The following is a 13,359-nucleotide window of genomic DNA, read 5'->3' as shown; positions in this document are numbered from 1 at the left end:
CTTCTCACAGAAGCCACCCCTGTAGCCTCCCCCTACTACCAAAACCTTGCCATCCAAACCCGATGCAATTAGGCTTAAGAAGATAATTAATTCAGTAACTTGGTACTGGATTAGTCAGTTGCTCCCTTCCAGCATTTTTCTGAAGTTGCATGTGCAGTGTGGATTTCAAACGGGGATTGTGTTACATGTCTCTGGGCTGGGCAGATGCTACCTGGATTCTTACCATGCTACTTCTTCAGTTTGGTTTTAACAAAATGCCAGTTCTGTAAATTCTAAGTTAAGTTACTAATTATTTGAAAAGAAGAAACAGTCTTTCATTGGGATGGCGTGTTTTGTACAGTAGGCAGTAGGCAGCCAAGGTCTTAAGTCTTGCAGTGCTGCCTGTCAACCAGTGGGTCTGGTAGGCTACACAGTGTTAGTAGTTGTGACTTTGAGTGAGACAGGTGCTCAAACTAGAAAAATGCCTTAACTTTGAAGATACAGTTAGAAAAATAACTATAACTGTGTGTCTTTTTTTTTTTCCCCTCTCCCCCTTCTTGATCATTTTTTCTTAACTGTGTCTCCTTTCAGAAGGGATGTGCTGTTTACCAGTGTTTGAAATAAACTCTTTTCTTTTTCCATAGTCCACTCAAGAAGCTTTTAGGATAGAATATGATACCTTTGGTGAATTGAAGGTCCCGAGTGACAAATACTATGGTGCCCAGACGGTAAGATCTACAATGAACTTCAAGATTGGAGGTGTTTCAGAAAGGATGCCAGTAAGTAATTAAAATCTGTGTTCATTTCTTCTCTTTAAGTATGTTTTGGATGTGAGTGAATACCACCTTAGACTTCTGATGGGAATATGAGCAACTTTGAATTTCAATTGAAGCTAGAAATTCCATGGCAAGATACTGTTCTGTGGTAAAAATATTTTTGTTGCATTCAAATAAATTGAAGTTGCTTTTGAATAATTATTTTACTGTGTTGCTTATTTTTTTGATAATCAGGATGAATAGAAACCTATCTTTCATTTTTCTGAAGATTAAAATCTGAATGGAATAATTTGTTTGCTATAGCATTGTATTGTTTGTTATTGAAGATGTTTAGCATAGCGTGAGTCGATATGAAGTTACTTTTTCATGTGTAGGTGTGCATAGAGCATTAGTGTGCATGTGCTTTGTCATGAACCGGCTTTCCATGTACTGAAACATATGTCAGTTTGCCCTCAAAAAGGCCATTTTAGAAATGGAACCAGTTCTCCTTTTCTGTTCGTTTTAATGCATGTAATCTTGCATATGCACAAAGCATACCTGGACTTACAAAGAAAGGATGAGCTGTGTACTGCTTTCTGGACTGCTTGGATAAATGGTACTGTTAATGGGAGCATAGGCCATGTGACTGGATTGCTCTTTGGTTTGGTTGATGGACTACTGCTGGATTTAAGCTTAGAAGCAGTTTGATTTAGAACTAGATCTGCACTATAGGTTCCTGAAATGTCCTTTAGGGGGGAAAAAAAAAAAGTATTTAAATTTACTCTTGTGTCTCAGGTTCAAGTTATAAGGGCTTTTGGCATCCTGAAGAGAGCAGCTGCTGAAGTAAATCAAGATTATGGTCTCGACCCAAAGATTGCTAATGCTATCATAAAGGCGGCAAATGAGGTAGGAACAAACTTTTCAAAATACTAGAACTGTCATTGTACTTTTGTTAAGCTTTTCACAGGGATTTTGGAGGCTGGGGGAAGACCTCTTGCATTTCTCAAATTGTTAGAGAAAGGCATTTATTGTTAGTAAATTGTGTTTTTTCAGGTTGAGAAATCATTTACTTAATATAATGTTTTACTGGTTTACTTCTTACATTTATACAAATGATAGAATGTTCAAATGCATTCTGATACTTCAGTTACAAAGTCAGTGTAATATTTCTCCTCTATTAAGACTGCTTATTTACTTGCATAGTGTTGACTTTTACCAGATGAACAATATAAAACAAACTTAGGAGGAAAATAGAATCTTGGTTCATTCAGGTAACATGAAGTCTGAAATGCCAAGCAAAGCTTTTTCAATTTGGAAGTCTCCACTCTGTTAAGCAATTGCATCTTGGTAGTGTGAACACCTTCTGCCATCTGAATGTCTAATTCCTCTTCAGACTTAAGCCTACTAGTAAATCTGTGCTTTTTAAGTATCACTTTTATAGCTAAAGAGGACATGATGTGGCACACAGAGGCATCTCCTCTTTCTCAGGATAAATTCCACTCAAGTGCAGAGAGTTGTGAATGACCATTATTTGAGGTCTGGTAATACCAAGTTTGTTGCTTTGTGTAAATCAACAGATACATTTATCTAGAAGCGTTGGTGGCACCATAAAAGTCCCAAGGCCTTTGGAGAACTCCAGAATATGTCCAGTCTTTTCTTGTGGTTTCTAGGGTTTTGTCATAGTTAAAGGTGGATCAGAAGTTTTGGTGGCTAAAGGCTACTTAATTTATATTCATGAGTTCTGAAAGTTGTTTGGCGCTGTTTTGTTGTGTTTTTTAAAACACCCCTGCAGTGATATCCTTTCCCTTACCTCCAAAATAATTTTCTAATATAACTTAAAAAGAAAGAGATACAGCAAGGAATTGAGTTACTCTTGGGGGTCGGAATTTTGCTGCTGTATAAGATGGGAAATACATAAGATCCTGTCCTGAAAAGTACAATTCCAAGAGGACTGATGTATCCTGATAATCTGGAGATAGTTCTCTAGCCTCAGAATTGTGAAAACAGATCCTTTGCTTTGCATGCTCAACTTTTCTGAGGCTAATATGCATGGGGGTGATACTTCTGAGCACAGATTTTGATACTACCACCGACGTTGAGAAAAATCCTTAAATGCATATAAGGTTAAACAGGCTCCAAAAAATGTACATCAAACAGGAGAGTGTTTGTACCTCTTCTGTTTTTATTTGAGGTTGTAGTTGTCATAGCATACCTACAGAAGATGTAAGTTGGTATAGCCATCTTTGGCTGATCAGGACCTTGTTCCCGTGGGTAATTGGCAAGTCAATACGTTTTTCTACGTCCATGTGATTCTCTTGTTTATACATGTAACATATTCAGTTACAGTTAAGGTACAGTGAAGAGAGTCATGAGTGCCTTTTAGGTACCTCTCAATTTAAAGACACGTAGGTCCAGGGCAGTTATTAGGGAAAGCATGCCTTACAGGAAGGTGTTTGATAGGAGCAACCATCTGCTGGCTCATTTTGTTGATGCAAAATCTAATGTCTAAAGGTGTAAGAAGTCTGGAATTTCTGTGTATGAAATTTATTTCTGTAGAAATTTCCAAGTCCAATTATAAAAATATCATATACTGCGTGTGCATGATAGACGACCTTTGGCAAAAACACCTCTCCTGGGAGACTATTTTGTGTGAGGAATGAACTTCTGAATGCCTCTAATTCAAATTGTTGTATAGTTGTGATCAGTGTTTGTGATAAAACTGTGCAGCTGTTGAGCTTGATCTCCTAGGAGAACACAGTGCACCTGTGGTGATGATGTGTTTGTAAACAGATAAGCGCTATCTGAAAACTGATGTTTCTGACACCCAAAGGATGGTCATTAAGATATTTCCCTTGCCTGGGAGATCTTACTAACCTAAGCAAATAACTATGGAAGAGAGAAGCAGCATGTACTACCTCTAGTCCTACCCAGGAGGATTAGAATCCAAATTGCTTTAAAATTTGGGAAGGGGGTGATGTTTTTTGACTTAAAAAATTGTCTGCATTGTTTGGGAAAGAGAAGCTATAACCTAAAAGACATTTTAAAAATATTTTCTTTCTATGAAATGAACATGAAATCAAAGTATATATTTATCTGTTTTTCAGAATTCAGCATCTTCAAAAAGCATAGCAAAAGCCTTTTTCCCTTTTAATATCTGGTATTACATCAAATTCTCTTAATTATTCTGGTACAAATTCACAATTGTTATATATAGATTTACAAATATAATGGAGAACATTATTTTAATTATAGCTACAAAATTCTGAGGTTTATGCTTTTTTATTTTTCCCAGTAGAAGAACTTTTCTCTCTTTTTTTTCCATTATAGGTAGCTGAAGGAAAATTAAATGATCACTTTCCATTGGTGGTGTGGCAGACTGGGTCTGGAACTCAAACCAATATGAATGTCAATGAAGTCATCAGCAATAGAGCCATTGAGATAATGGGGGGCAAACTGGGAAGCAAAAACCCAGTACATCCGAATGATCATGTTAACAAAAGCCAGGTTGTTATACTTGTATTATACTTCTATTAATGTCAAAAGCATTTTTTTAAATTGTGACTTTTGAATTCTCTTATAGCCACTGTTTAGATTAAAAAAAAAAAAGTTTTGTGTACAGCTTTGGCAACAATTTCCCAGGTTTTTCATTTTGAATGAACTTTAAGATATTGGCCAGTGACAATATGAGCTTTTTAGATTAAAAACTTTGAACTCATTCATAACAGATAAATTTGCACATAATGTAGTGGCAGAGGTGTCTTTGTGACAACTACTGCTACTGCAAACAGTCTTAAAGAAGTTAAATATAGATCCAGTTTCTAAAAGTTGGATACTTGTAACTGTTATCTCCATAATACATTGCATAAAGTATGTGGAAAGAGTAATGAAGTGGCTAAAGTCCTTTAATTGGCAAATGAAGTGTCCATTTCATTTTTTTTCCCTGGGATTGTGGTAGACATTTTTATTATACTTCACTCTTACTATTTCTTCAGATTAGCTGAAGTTTAAGCCACTGACTTGGTTGTATGCCTTCCTCATCTTTTGTGTTTACTCCATATCCTGAGAACTACAGATCTAACATTATCAAAGCAACATATAGGTGTTTTAAAGTCACCTGCAGTTCCTTTAAAAACATCCATCCATTTGTTACCCATCTCTCACAGAATCACAGAATGGTAGGATTTGTAAGGGACCTCTGAAGATCATCTGATCCAGCTCCCCTGCCGAGGCAGGATCACCTAAGGCAGGTTGTACAGGAACATGTCCAGTTGGGTTTTGAAGGTCTCCAGAGAAGGAGACTCCACAACCTCTCTGGGCAGCCTGTCCCAGTGCTCTGTCACCCTCACAGTAAAGAAGTTTTTCCTCATGTTGAGGTGGAACTTCCTGTGCTGCAGTTTGTGTCCATTGCCCCTCATCCTACCACTGGGCGCTACTGAAAAGAGACTGGCTCCATCCTCCTGACAGCCACCCTTCAGATATGTATAGACATTGATAAGGTCCCCTCTCAGCCTTCTCTTCTCCAGACTAAACAGCCTCAGGTCTCTCAGCCTTTCCTCATACAAGAGATGTTCCAGTCCCATAATCATCCTCATAGCCCTCCATTGGTCTCGATCCAAAAGTTCCCTGTCTCTTTGGAACTTTGGAGCCCAGAACTGGACGCAATACTCGAGATGAGGCCTCACCAGTGCAGAGTGGAGGGGGAGGATAACCTCTCTCGACCTGCTGGTCACAGTCTTCTTAATGCACCCCAGGATACCATTGGCCCTCTTGGCCACCAGGGCACATTGCTGTCCCTCTCATAACTATGACAGTAATTATTTTTCTTTTTTTATCCTAATGTTGTTGTGAACAATCTACTCAATTTAACTGTCTGTGGGTATAGTTACAAAAAGTTTTTTTTTTATCAATCAGGTACTGGACTGTAATTTAGAAGATTTGATTATTCCTGCAGATTGACTTGTGGAACTCTCCTAAGTTGCTTACTCTTAGTTTAGTTTCTTCTTGTTTATAAAATAAAGAGAATAAAGCTATACATGTACATCTTACAGCAACAATGGTGAGAAAAACTTGTAAATAAATTTCTTCAACTTCCTTCACAGAGTTCAAATGACACTTTCCCAACAGCAATGCACATTGCTGCTGCCCAGGAGGTTAATGAGGTGTTGTTACCTGGACTGAAGAAGCTACAGAATGCACTTGAAGCGAAGTCCAAAGAATTTTCCCAAATCATAAAAATAGGGCGCACTCATACACAAGATGCTGTTCCACTTACGCTTGGACAGGTAAAAAAAACAAATTGTGCATTTGTTTGGAAAATTCGTGTAAATGTATTGGAGGAAAGCAAATTTGAGGCTGCCTAAATTAAGTTGATAGTTTAAGAGACATTATAGGAAACTAGCTGAATCTCAGTCTGAGTATTTTCATCTTTGTTGAGAGTTTGCTGGATGCTGTACTCTAATAACTGCATCATAAATTTTCTTGGGTTTTTTTATATGTGTTTTACTTCTTACTGTGGTAAGATATCAATGATTTTTAAATGACGTTCCATTACCAAATATCACAACGTGATATTTCTATTATGCTGACATTGCAAGGAAGATGATGGCTAATCTATAATATGTAAACTTACATAAATGAGGTTTTGTCAACACACAGACCTACTAAGTATTTGAATGAAAATCTTTGATATATGATCACATATATGTCTGTATATATGTAAGATAGCAAATCTTGTTACCATATTGTCAAAAATTACTTATATTACATTAATTTGTTAATGAATTAACTTAAACTGAATTGATAAAAATCCATGTAAAGTTCGTGGATTTTTCCATGAATGCACAGGTGGGGTTTTTACTAACTGAAATTAAGTGAACAAAGCCCAAGATCCATTTCTCTATTTGTACCTTGGGAACATTAGTTTAATGAAAGCTGATTTACCGTGGTTTCAGATCCTACTAAGTACACAACTGAGATAAAAAGCAAGAGAAAGATGCATTTTGCACACGTTCTTATATATTATTGTCTTTGTTTACTTGTTTGTAGTGTGAAAGCAGTCTTCTAATATATGTAAACTTTCCCTCTAAATGAAAACATGCTAAGATTTAGCATTTGGGTAAAGTTCAGTGCCTTCAGATTTTTCAAGAAATTAGTCAAATCATGTTAAAAATGCAAATAATCCTAGCTGCTTGTTCTTGGTTGTTGTCTTTGTTCCTTTATTTTGTCCTCCTTTCTTTCAAAGGAATTTAGTGGCTATGTGCAACAAATCAAATACGGTGTGGCTAGGATTGAGTCAACCATGCCAAGAGTGTACCAGCTGGCAGCTGGCGGGACTGCAGTTGGTACAGGATTAAACACAAGAATTGGCTTTGCTGAGAAAGTTGCTGCTAAAGTGGCTGAACTGACGGGTGAGGAATGGTATTTTGGAGTTATCAGTAAAGCAGTATATGTAACATACAAGTCAAATTCAAACTAAATCGTTCAGTTTCCACACTTCTCATAAGCTCAAATTGTATTTACAATTTAACATGAAACTTTCTGTTAATGCTGTATGTTATATGCCTTATACTTAGGATTTTTCATGTGGTGTATTTCTATAGTTATACTCAGTGCATTGAAAGTGACTGAAACTACCATGTTTTTCTGAGCAAGGCTTATTGGAGATAGATACAATTTAAGGCTTCTATTATTAGCCCAGCTATAATGCTTCTGTCTTGATTTTTGTGCCCCTGGCTCTCTTGATCTACAGTGACTTGGCAGAAAAGAAGGGAAAAAAACCCTCCCAAAGCCACTATGTTTTTCATGTGAAAGAGTAAAAGTTAGCTGTCTGTATTTTTTGATGCTATCTTTAGAGATCTTAAAACTTAATTTACAGAACCATTGAGGTTTTTTGATATCTCTAACCAGATCATGTGTCACAGTATGTGTTTTTAAAATTCCCCAAAAATGAATGCATACATCTGTCATTTAAATTTGCTGTAAAATCTGAAACTGCTTATCAACAATATTTTTGTTTTAATGGATCTGTTACTTCCTGTCTTGTAGAGGGTCAAAACTTTCTTGTACCCTGAGAGGGAAGAAGTAGCTTGTCATAAACAACAGCTGCTCAGCAGCAGTACAGGGCTTGTTTTGATGCTTGAAGAAGCCATGGGGCGTGTTAGGAAGATCTCCCATCATAATGCTTGTTAGGTGTACTATATGGGCAGGTTGTACGAATTTAAAACAAGTAGGGCAGCCTGTTGAAGTCCCATGTATTCTTATAGGGGAAGTTTATTGGCAAGGGCAAAAGGGAAAGTTTGAAATGATCTCTGCAACTGAGAAGGCAGCTATGCAATTCAGAAGCCCGTGCAAATTGGGTGGGATTTGGTATTTGTCAGGAACTGCAAAACACTAGAAATTAGAGGGGTTATGCTGCTCTTCTTTGAACTGGTAATGTAAGCTCAGGCCAGTAGTTTTGGGGGGCAGAAGTCCAGCCCACAGTCAGTCATTAGTGATGTCCATTATCACAAAGAACATTCTTCTGAGACTTTTCTTTCAGGGCAAAGCCCTGAAGAAATGTTTTTCATTATGGAACCTAGCCTTAAATCTCAGGCATTTAATTAGTGTAAACAGCTATTGCTTCCAGTGCTCCTGTGCTCTTGCTGTTGGCAGCAGTTTCAGGCATTCTCCTAAGTCTGAATCAGCTTTCACATGTTCTGTCTGGTTTGTTGTTCCCTTCCAGTGCTGATACTTGGATGCATCTTTTTTCTTTAAGTAGCTAATTCCATTGTGATTACTTTTTATTTATCCTAATGTCTGCACTGTGCTGCAAAAACTTCTGTTTTCAAAACTAAGAGTAAACATCACAGCAATTGACAGTCTAAAGAATCTAACTTGATTTAATGGAAGAAATAAGTAAATTTGGGCTAACTTGTAAGACATTGACATTCACAAAATCTTGTGGTACAAAAGCAATGCTTCTTGTGCAACACAGTATGAAAGCTTGGAATTTGTACCTTTGTTGTAGGTAGATGCTTAAATTTTATATTTTGTTTTTAGTGACTTTTATTGTGTCTTTTGTATTGAATTTAAGCTGTTTAAGAAATATGTTTTTGAGGAAAGATCTAGAGAAGAGATATGATCTTACAGTGTTGTTATTTTTTTTTTAATTAAGCTACTTATGTGTTTGATTATCTGGTTTATGTCTCCAAGGAAGTGCCTCACTGGTTTAATGTTTCCCCACCTCCCTGTAGGTTTGCCTTTTGTCACTGCTCCAAATAAGTTTGAAGCTCTTGCGGCTCATGATGCTCTAGTTGAACTCAGTGGAGCTATGAACACAGTGGCATGTAGTCTGATGAAAATAGCTAATGATATTCGTTTCCTGGGTTCTGGGCCACGCTCTGGACTAGGAGAACTCATCCTGCCTGAAAATGAACCAGGAAGCAGCATCATGCCAGGTACAGGAAAAAACACACAGAGAAAAATTACTTGTTTCTTTTGTTTTGGACCACTAACTCTTAACAGATATTTACCAGACACCACCACAAATGTCTGTAAGTCCACGATTCAACACTTTTGTCAGTTTTTATCTCCTGCCATATTTTAACAAAATTTTTGTTCATATAAGTAGTTGTTTGCACAGCTATGTGTTGGCAAGTATGTGGGGGAGACTAGTATCTGTAAACATACAACTTTATTAATACAAGCATTTTTATGTAAAAGCTTTTCTGAAACAAGCTTTAGATGATGTAATCTTTGAAGTGTAGCAGTAGTGATGTAAATTGACTTCTGTCTTTACTTCCTAGCGTGATTAGTGTTATGTACTCACATTTTCCCTTCTGCAATGATCCCATTGTATGTGAGGATAACAAAGGAAGGAATAATATTAGTAATCATTCCTTACCTCTCTCCTAAAAAAGTTTGTATTTATGAATATTGTACATCGAAAACTATTCTAAGCATTTTCTTCCTGTATGATAAATTATAAAAGAAAGAGGTCATGAGCATATCTGGCTTTAAAAAAAGCAGATAATGAATATTGTTATTAGGATTATTTCTAGAAATGAAATCAACCATAAAACTTCTTTGTCAGGAGGCCATCTAATTTGTTGGGTTTTTTCCCTGCGAAATTAAATGTAGTGTGTTAATTTTATTACAAAGTAATTCTAACAAAGTAGTAATACTTTTCTTAAGTTGACTGATATTCAGTAGTGATTTACCAGAAATGCCTACTTGCATGAGTAAAAACAGGTTATAATCTCTTGGCTATTAAGATCTGTGGTGATTAACAGCTGCTTAGCTCATGCACATTTGATCCAGCTCTCAAAAGTCTTGGTAGATTGCTCAAGCAGCCACAGCTGCTTTAAAAATCCCAGCTGAATTACTGAAATAGTACAGTCAATTTATCATTTATGGAAACTACTACTGTTCTGTGGTACACAGATACAGATGAGTAAGACATGTTACATCTCACAAAACATGTTCTGTTGAATGTGATTTGGTAAAGGAGGAAACGACTGTTTTTTTTGTTGTTGGAGGGTTTTTCCCCACCCCTTCCTTCTTTTTTGGTAACCTTTTTCTCTCCCTTCCACAACCAGGAAAAGTGAACCCTACCCAGTGTGAAGCTGTAACCATGGTGGCAGCCCAAGTTATGGGAAACCATGTTGCTGTTACTGTAGGAGGTAGCAATGGACACTTTGAACTGAATGTTTTTAAGCCCATGATGGTAAGTTCATAAAAATCTTAAATACGTAGGTCTTTTTTAAATCATTGTTTGTACAATCAGATAACTCATGGGAAAAAAAACCTCAGTGAATATTTGGTCAATACAAACACCAGAGAAGCTGATAAACTGTGAGAACAAATTTTATTCTTTTGTATGGTAAATCCTTGTTATTTTGACAGAGAACTGGCAAATTTTTTACGTGAAACTAGCCTATGCAGATAAGCTTTCATCTTAACAACGTTTGCTTATCATCAATCTAAGGAAGTAGGGAGAGGGGAACACAATCTGAGACTAAATTTTGTCCAAAGCCAATGAGAATTTGGTATTTTAGTTAAAAATTAGGATTTCTTTTTTCTTTAACAATTGTCTGTTACTAATTTCTGTTACTGCTGAATACCAAAGGATTATATGCTTATGGCAAGTAGTCATGTAAAAGTGTAAACAATTAGTCTTAGACTTCAGTATTTAAAATAATGTGTGCCTTCTACAGTGTGAGCAGGATACATCAAGATACACACTGCTGCTTGTGTACATTTAATTTTAAAAAAGTCGAGTGTTACAAATCACCTTGTACTGACATTTGGATGTTTTTGCACCAAGTCATAATTCTTATTTTCTTCCTTGGACTATCTATTTTTTTTTTTTTCCTTATAAACCAAGAAGGAAAACTAAACAGAAGATTGTGGATAATTGTGTATAAGATGTTGAAGGAATAGCATAGAGGTTAGGGTAGGGATGATAGTTTAAAATGAATTAATAAAATGAAAGGTCACTTGCAGAAAACGATCCTAATACTAAATAGAAATAAAGGAAAGTTTTTGAGTTTTTGTTATCTTCGAAATAAGAGGCACAAAGGAAGCAGCATGCCATCTGTTATTTTTCTACATAGCCTATATTGATACTGCTTTTTTATTATACTAGTTAGAAATGATTGAAAGAAAATTGAAATTTTGTAATAAAATCAGTATTTGTCTCTTACTGTGTCTGCTTAGGGTAATGTTTTTTCCCACTAATCTGAACATACTTATTCTAAGCATATAGCACATGGTTTTGAAGAGAAGAAAAAATAAACTCATATTGAACAGCCAAGAGATGTACCTAGCAGAAGAGAAATTTTGATAGAAACAGACAACTCTACCCAAAAAAAAAAAAAAAAAAAAAATGGCATGTTATGGATTGTCAAAGTAGAGGACTAATGCCAGACATTGTACTTTTTATTTTTAGATGTATTGTCTTGATTGGTACTTGAGGGGGAAAGTGACAATGAATCAAATGCCATCATGTATTTTTTACTTGGTTATTTGTGAACTGTTACAACAAAATGATTATACATACTTGGTCATTTTCATGCAAGAGTTATTCTGCTTTGAATACTTCTCTCAGATTCCTTTAAATAGGAGTGGCTGAGTTTACTGCTATTCTGCTGTTGAATGCTTCTCACAGATTCCTTTAAATAGGAGTGGCTGAGTTTACCCTGCTAAAGGAGGAGGCTGTACTATTCCCTGTACTCCCTTTAATAAATATCCTGTTAAAGAAGTGGATATTGCAGGGAGGGCATTGGTTATGACAAATGTGCCAGACTGTGTAACTATTAACATCTGAATGTAATAGTTGGTATTTCTTTCTTCTTTTCTTTGTTAGATTAAAAACGTTTTAAACTCTGCAAGACTTCTTGGAGATGTTTGTGTTTCTTTCACTGACAACTGTGTAGTTGGAATCCAAGCCAATACAGACAGGATCAACAAACTAATGAGTGAATCTCTGATGTTGGTAACAGCACTTAACCCGCACATAGGTAGGTTTAAGGCTCAGAAAGTTCTCAAAACATTATACTGAAAAACTTTGCTGTAATATTATTTTGCACACATTATTTGTATTGTCACAATGGTTAGGAGACCAAGTGATGGCTCAGTCCAGATTAGTATTACTGGTGAAAAAGGTGTGTCCTCCTTGCAGTAGCCATACCAGTGTATTATAAAAATAATTCTGGTGAGAGTCAAAAAAAAAAGGAGATGGGAGAATTTGTGTACCTGTTGTCCTGATTTAACTGCTAATAATGAAAAGTGAAAGATGAGAAAATGAGATTTTTTTTTTTTTTAACAGTAGAGAGTCATATAAAACTTTGGTCTAAATACATTAAGACCTGAGTAACAGAATTTACTTTCACTTTATGTAAGGAGTCGGTGTAAACATTTGGTGTGCAGATTGAATTAAGTAACAGTATCTAGGAAATAAATTCTCCAAAGGCTGAGTGTCCCACTTTCTTCTCACCTCCCACAAATCTTCTGAAACTGCAAATGGTGAACTTGTTTGTTTTGTGTTGTTACAGGATATGATAAAGCAGCCAAGATTGCCAAAACCGCACACAAAGAAGGGACAACGTTGAAGGAAGCTGCTATAAAGCTGGGATTCCTTACATCAGACCAATTTGATCAGTGGGTGAAGCCAAAAGATATGTTAGGTCCTCAGTAACTTCTGAACAAGAGTGTTCTTAACATAAAAAACTAAATAAAGTACAACAGATACAGTATGCTTTTGCTTCACTTTTCATACCCACACGTTTTCATGGTATTACCTTTTAACAGATCAGATGAACTAATCTTACGAGGAAGATTCTACAGCTGTAAATTTTTTTTATATTATAGAAAATAAGTAAAATGCCAGTACTGATGTGACTTGAAAGGTATTTTTCTAGGAGGCGACAGCAATTTTGAAAAGGTGGTGCAAGCCCAGTAACATACGTGTAGTTACATCGTACGTGCTGCGGCAGAAAACGCCGAAGTACCTGGTAGAGCTGCCTCTTGCGCCCTTTGGCTCCAGGTGGCCAATCACAGCTCGCCGCCGTGGAGGGCCGGGCGGAAGTGCGGGGGCGTGTCGCTGTACAAGTGCTTCCGCCTGCGCCGCGGCCCCACCTGGAGGCGG

At 36.6% G+C, this 13,359-nt stretch overlaps 1 protein-coding gene across 1 annotated transcript; it reads left to right on the top strand.

Annotated features, from left to right (window-relative positions):
• Positions 1 to 623: 623 nt before the first annotated feature.
• Positions 624 to 12,963, top strand: FH (fumarate hydratase; the record flags this gene model as incomplete). Its single annotated transcript, XM_010297181.1, has 9 exons — positions 624 to 758; positions 1,530 to 1,640; positions 4,062 to 4,238; positions 5,834 to 6,016; positions 6,976 to 7,141; positions 8,966 to 9,169; positions 10,310 to 10,437; positions 12,079 to 12,232; positions 12,767 to 12,963. Coding segments are annotated over 9 exons (1,401 nt in total), but the record flags the coding sequence as incomplete, so codon positions are not given.
• Between the last annotated feature and the right edge of the window lie 396 nt (positions 12,964 to 13,359).

Source organism: Phaethon lepturus, unplaced genomic scaffold, assembly GCF_000687285.1.
Source record: "Phaethon lepturus isolate BGI_N335 unplaced genomic scaffold, ASM68728v1 scaffold11201, whole genome shotgun sequence".
Taxonomy (NCBI): Eukaryota; Metazoa; Chordata; class Aves; order Phaethontiformes; family Phaethontidae; genus Phaethon; species Phaethon lepturus.
This window is presented reverse-complemented; position numbering and strand designations above follow the sequence as displayed.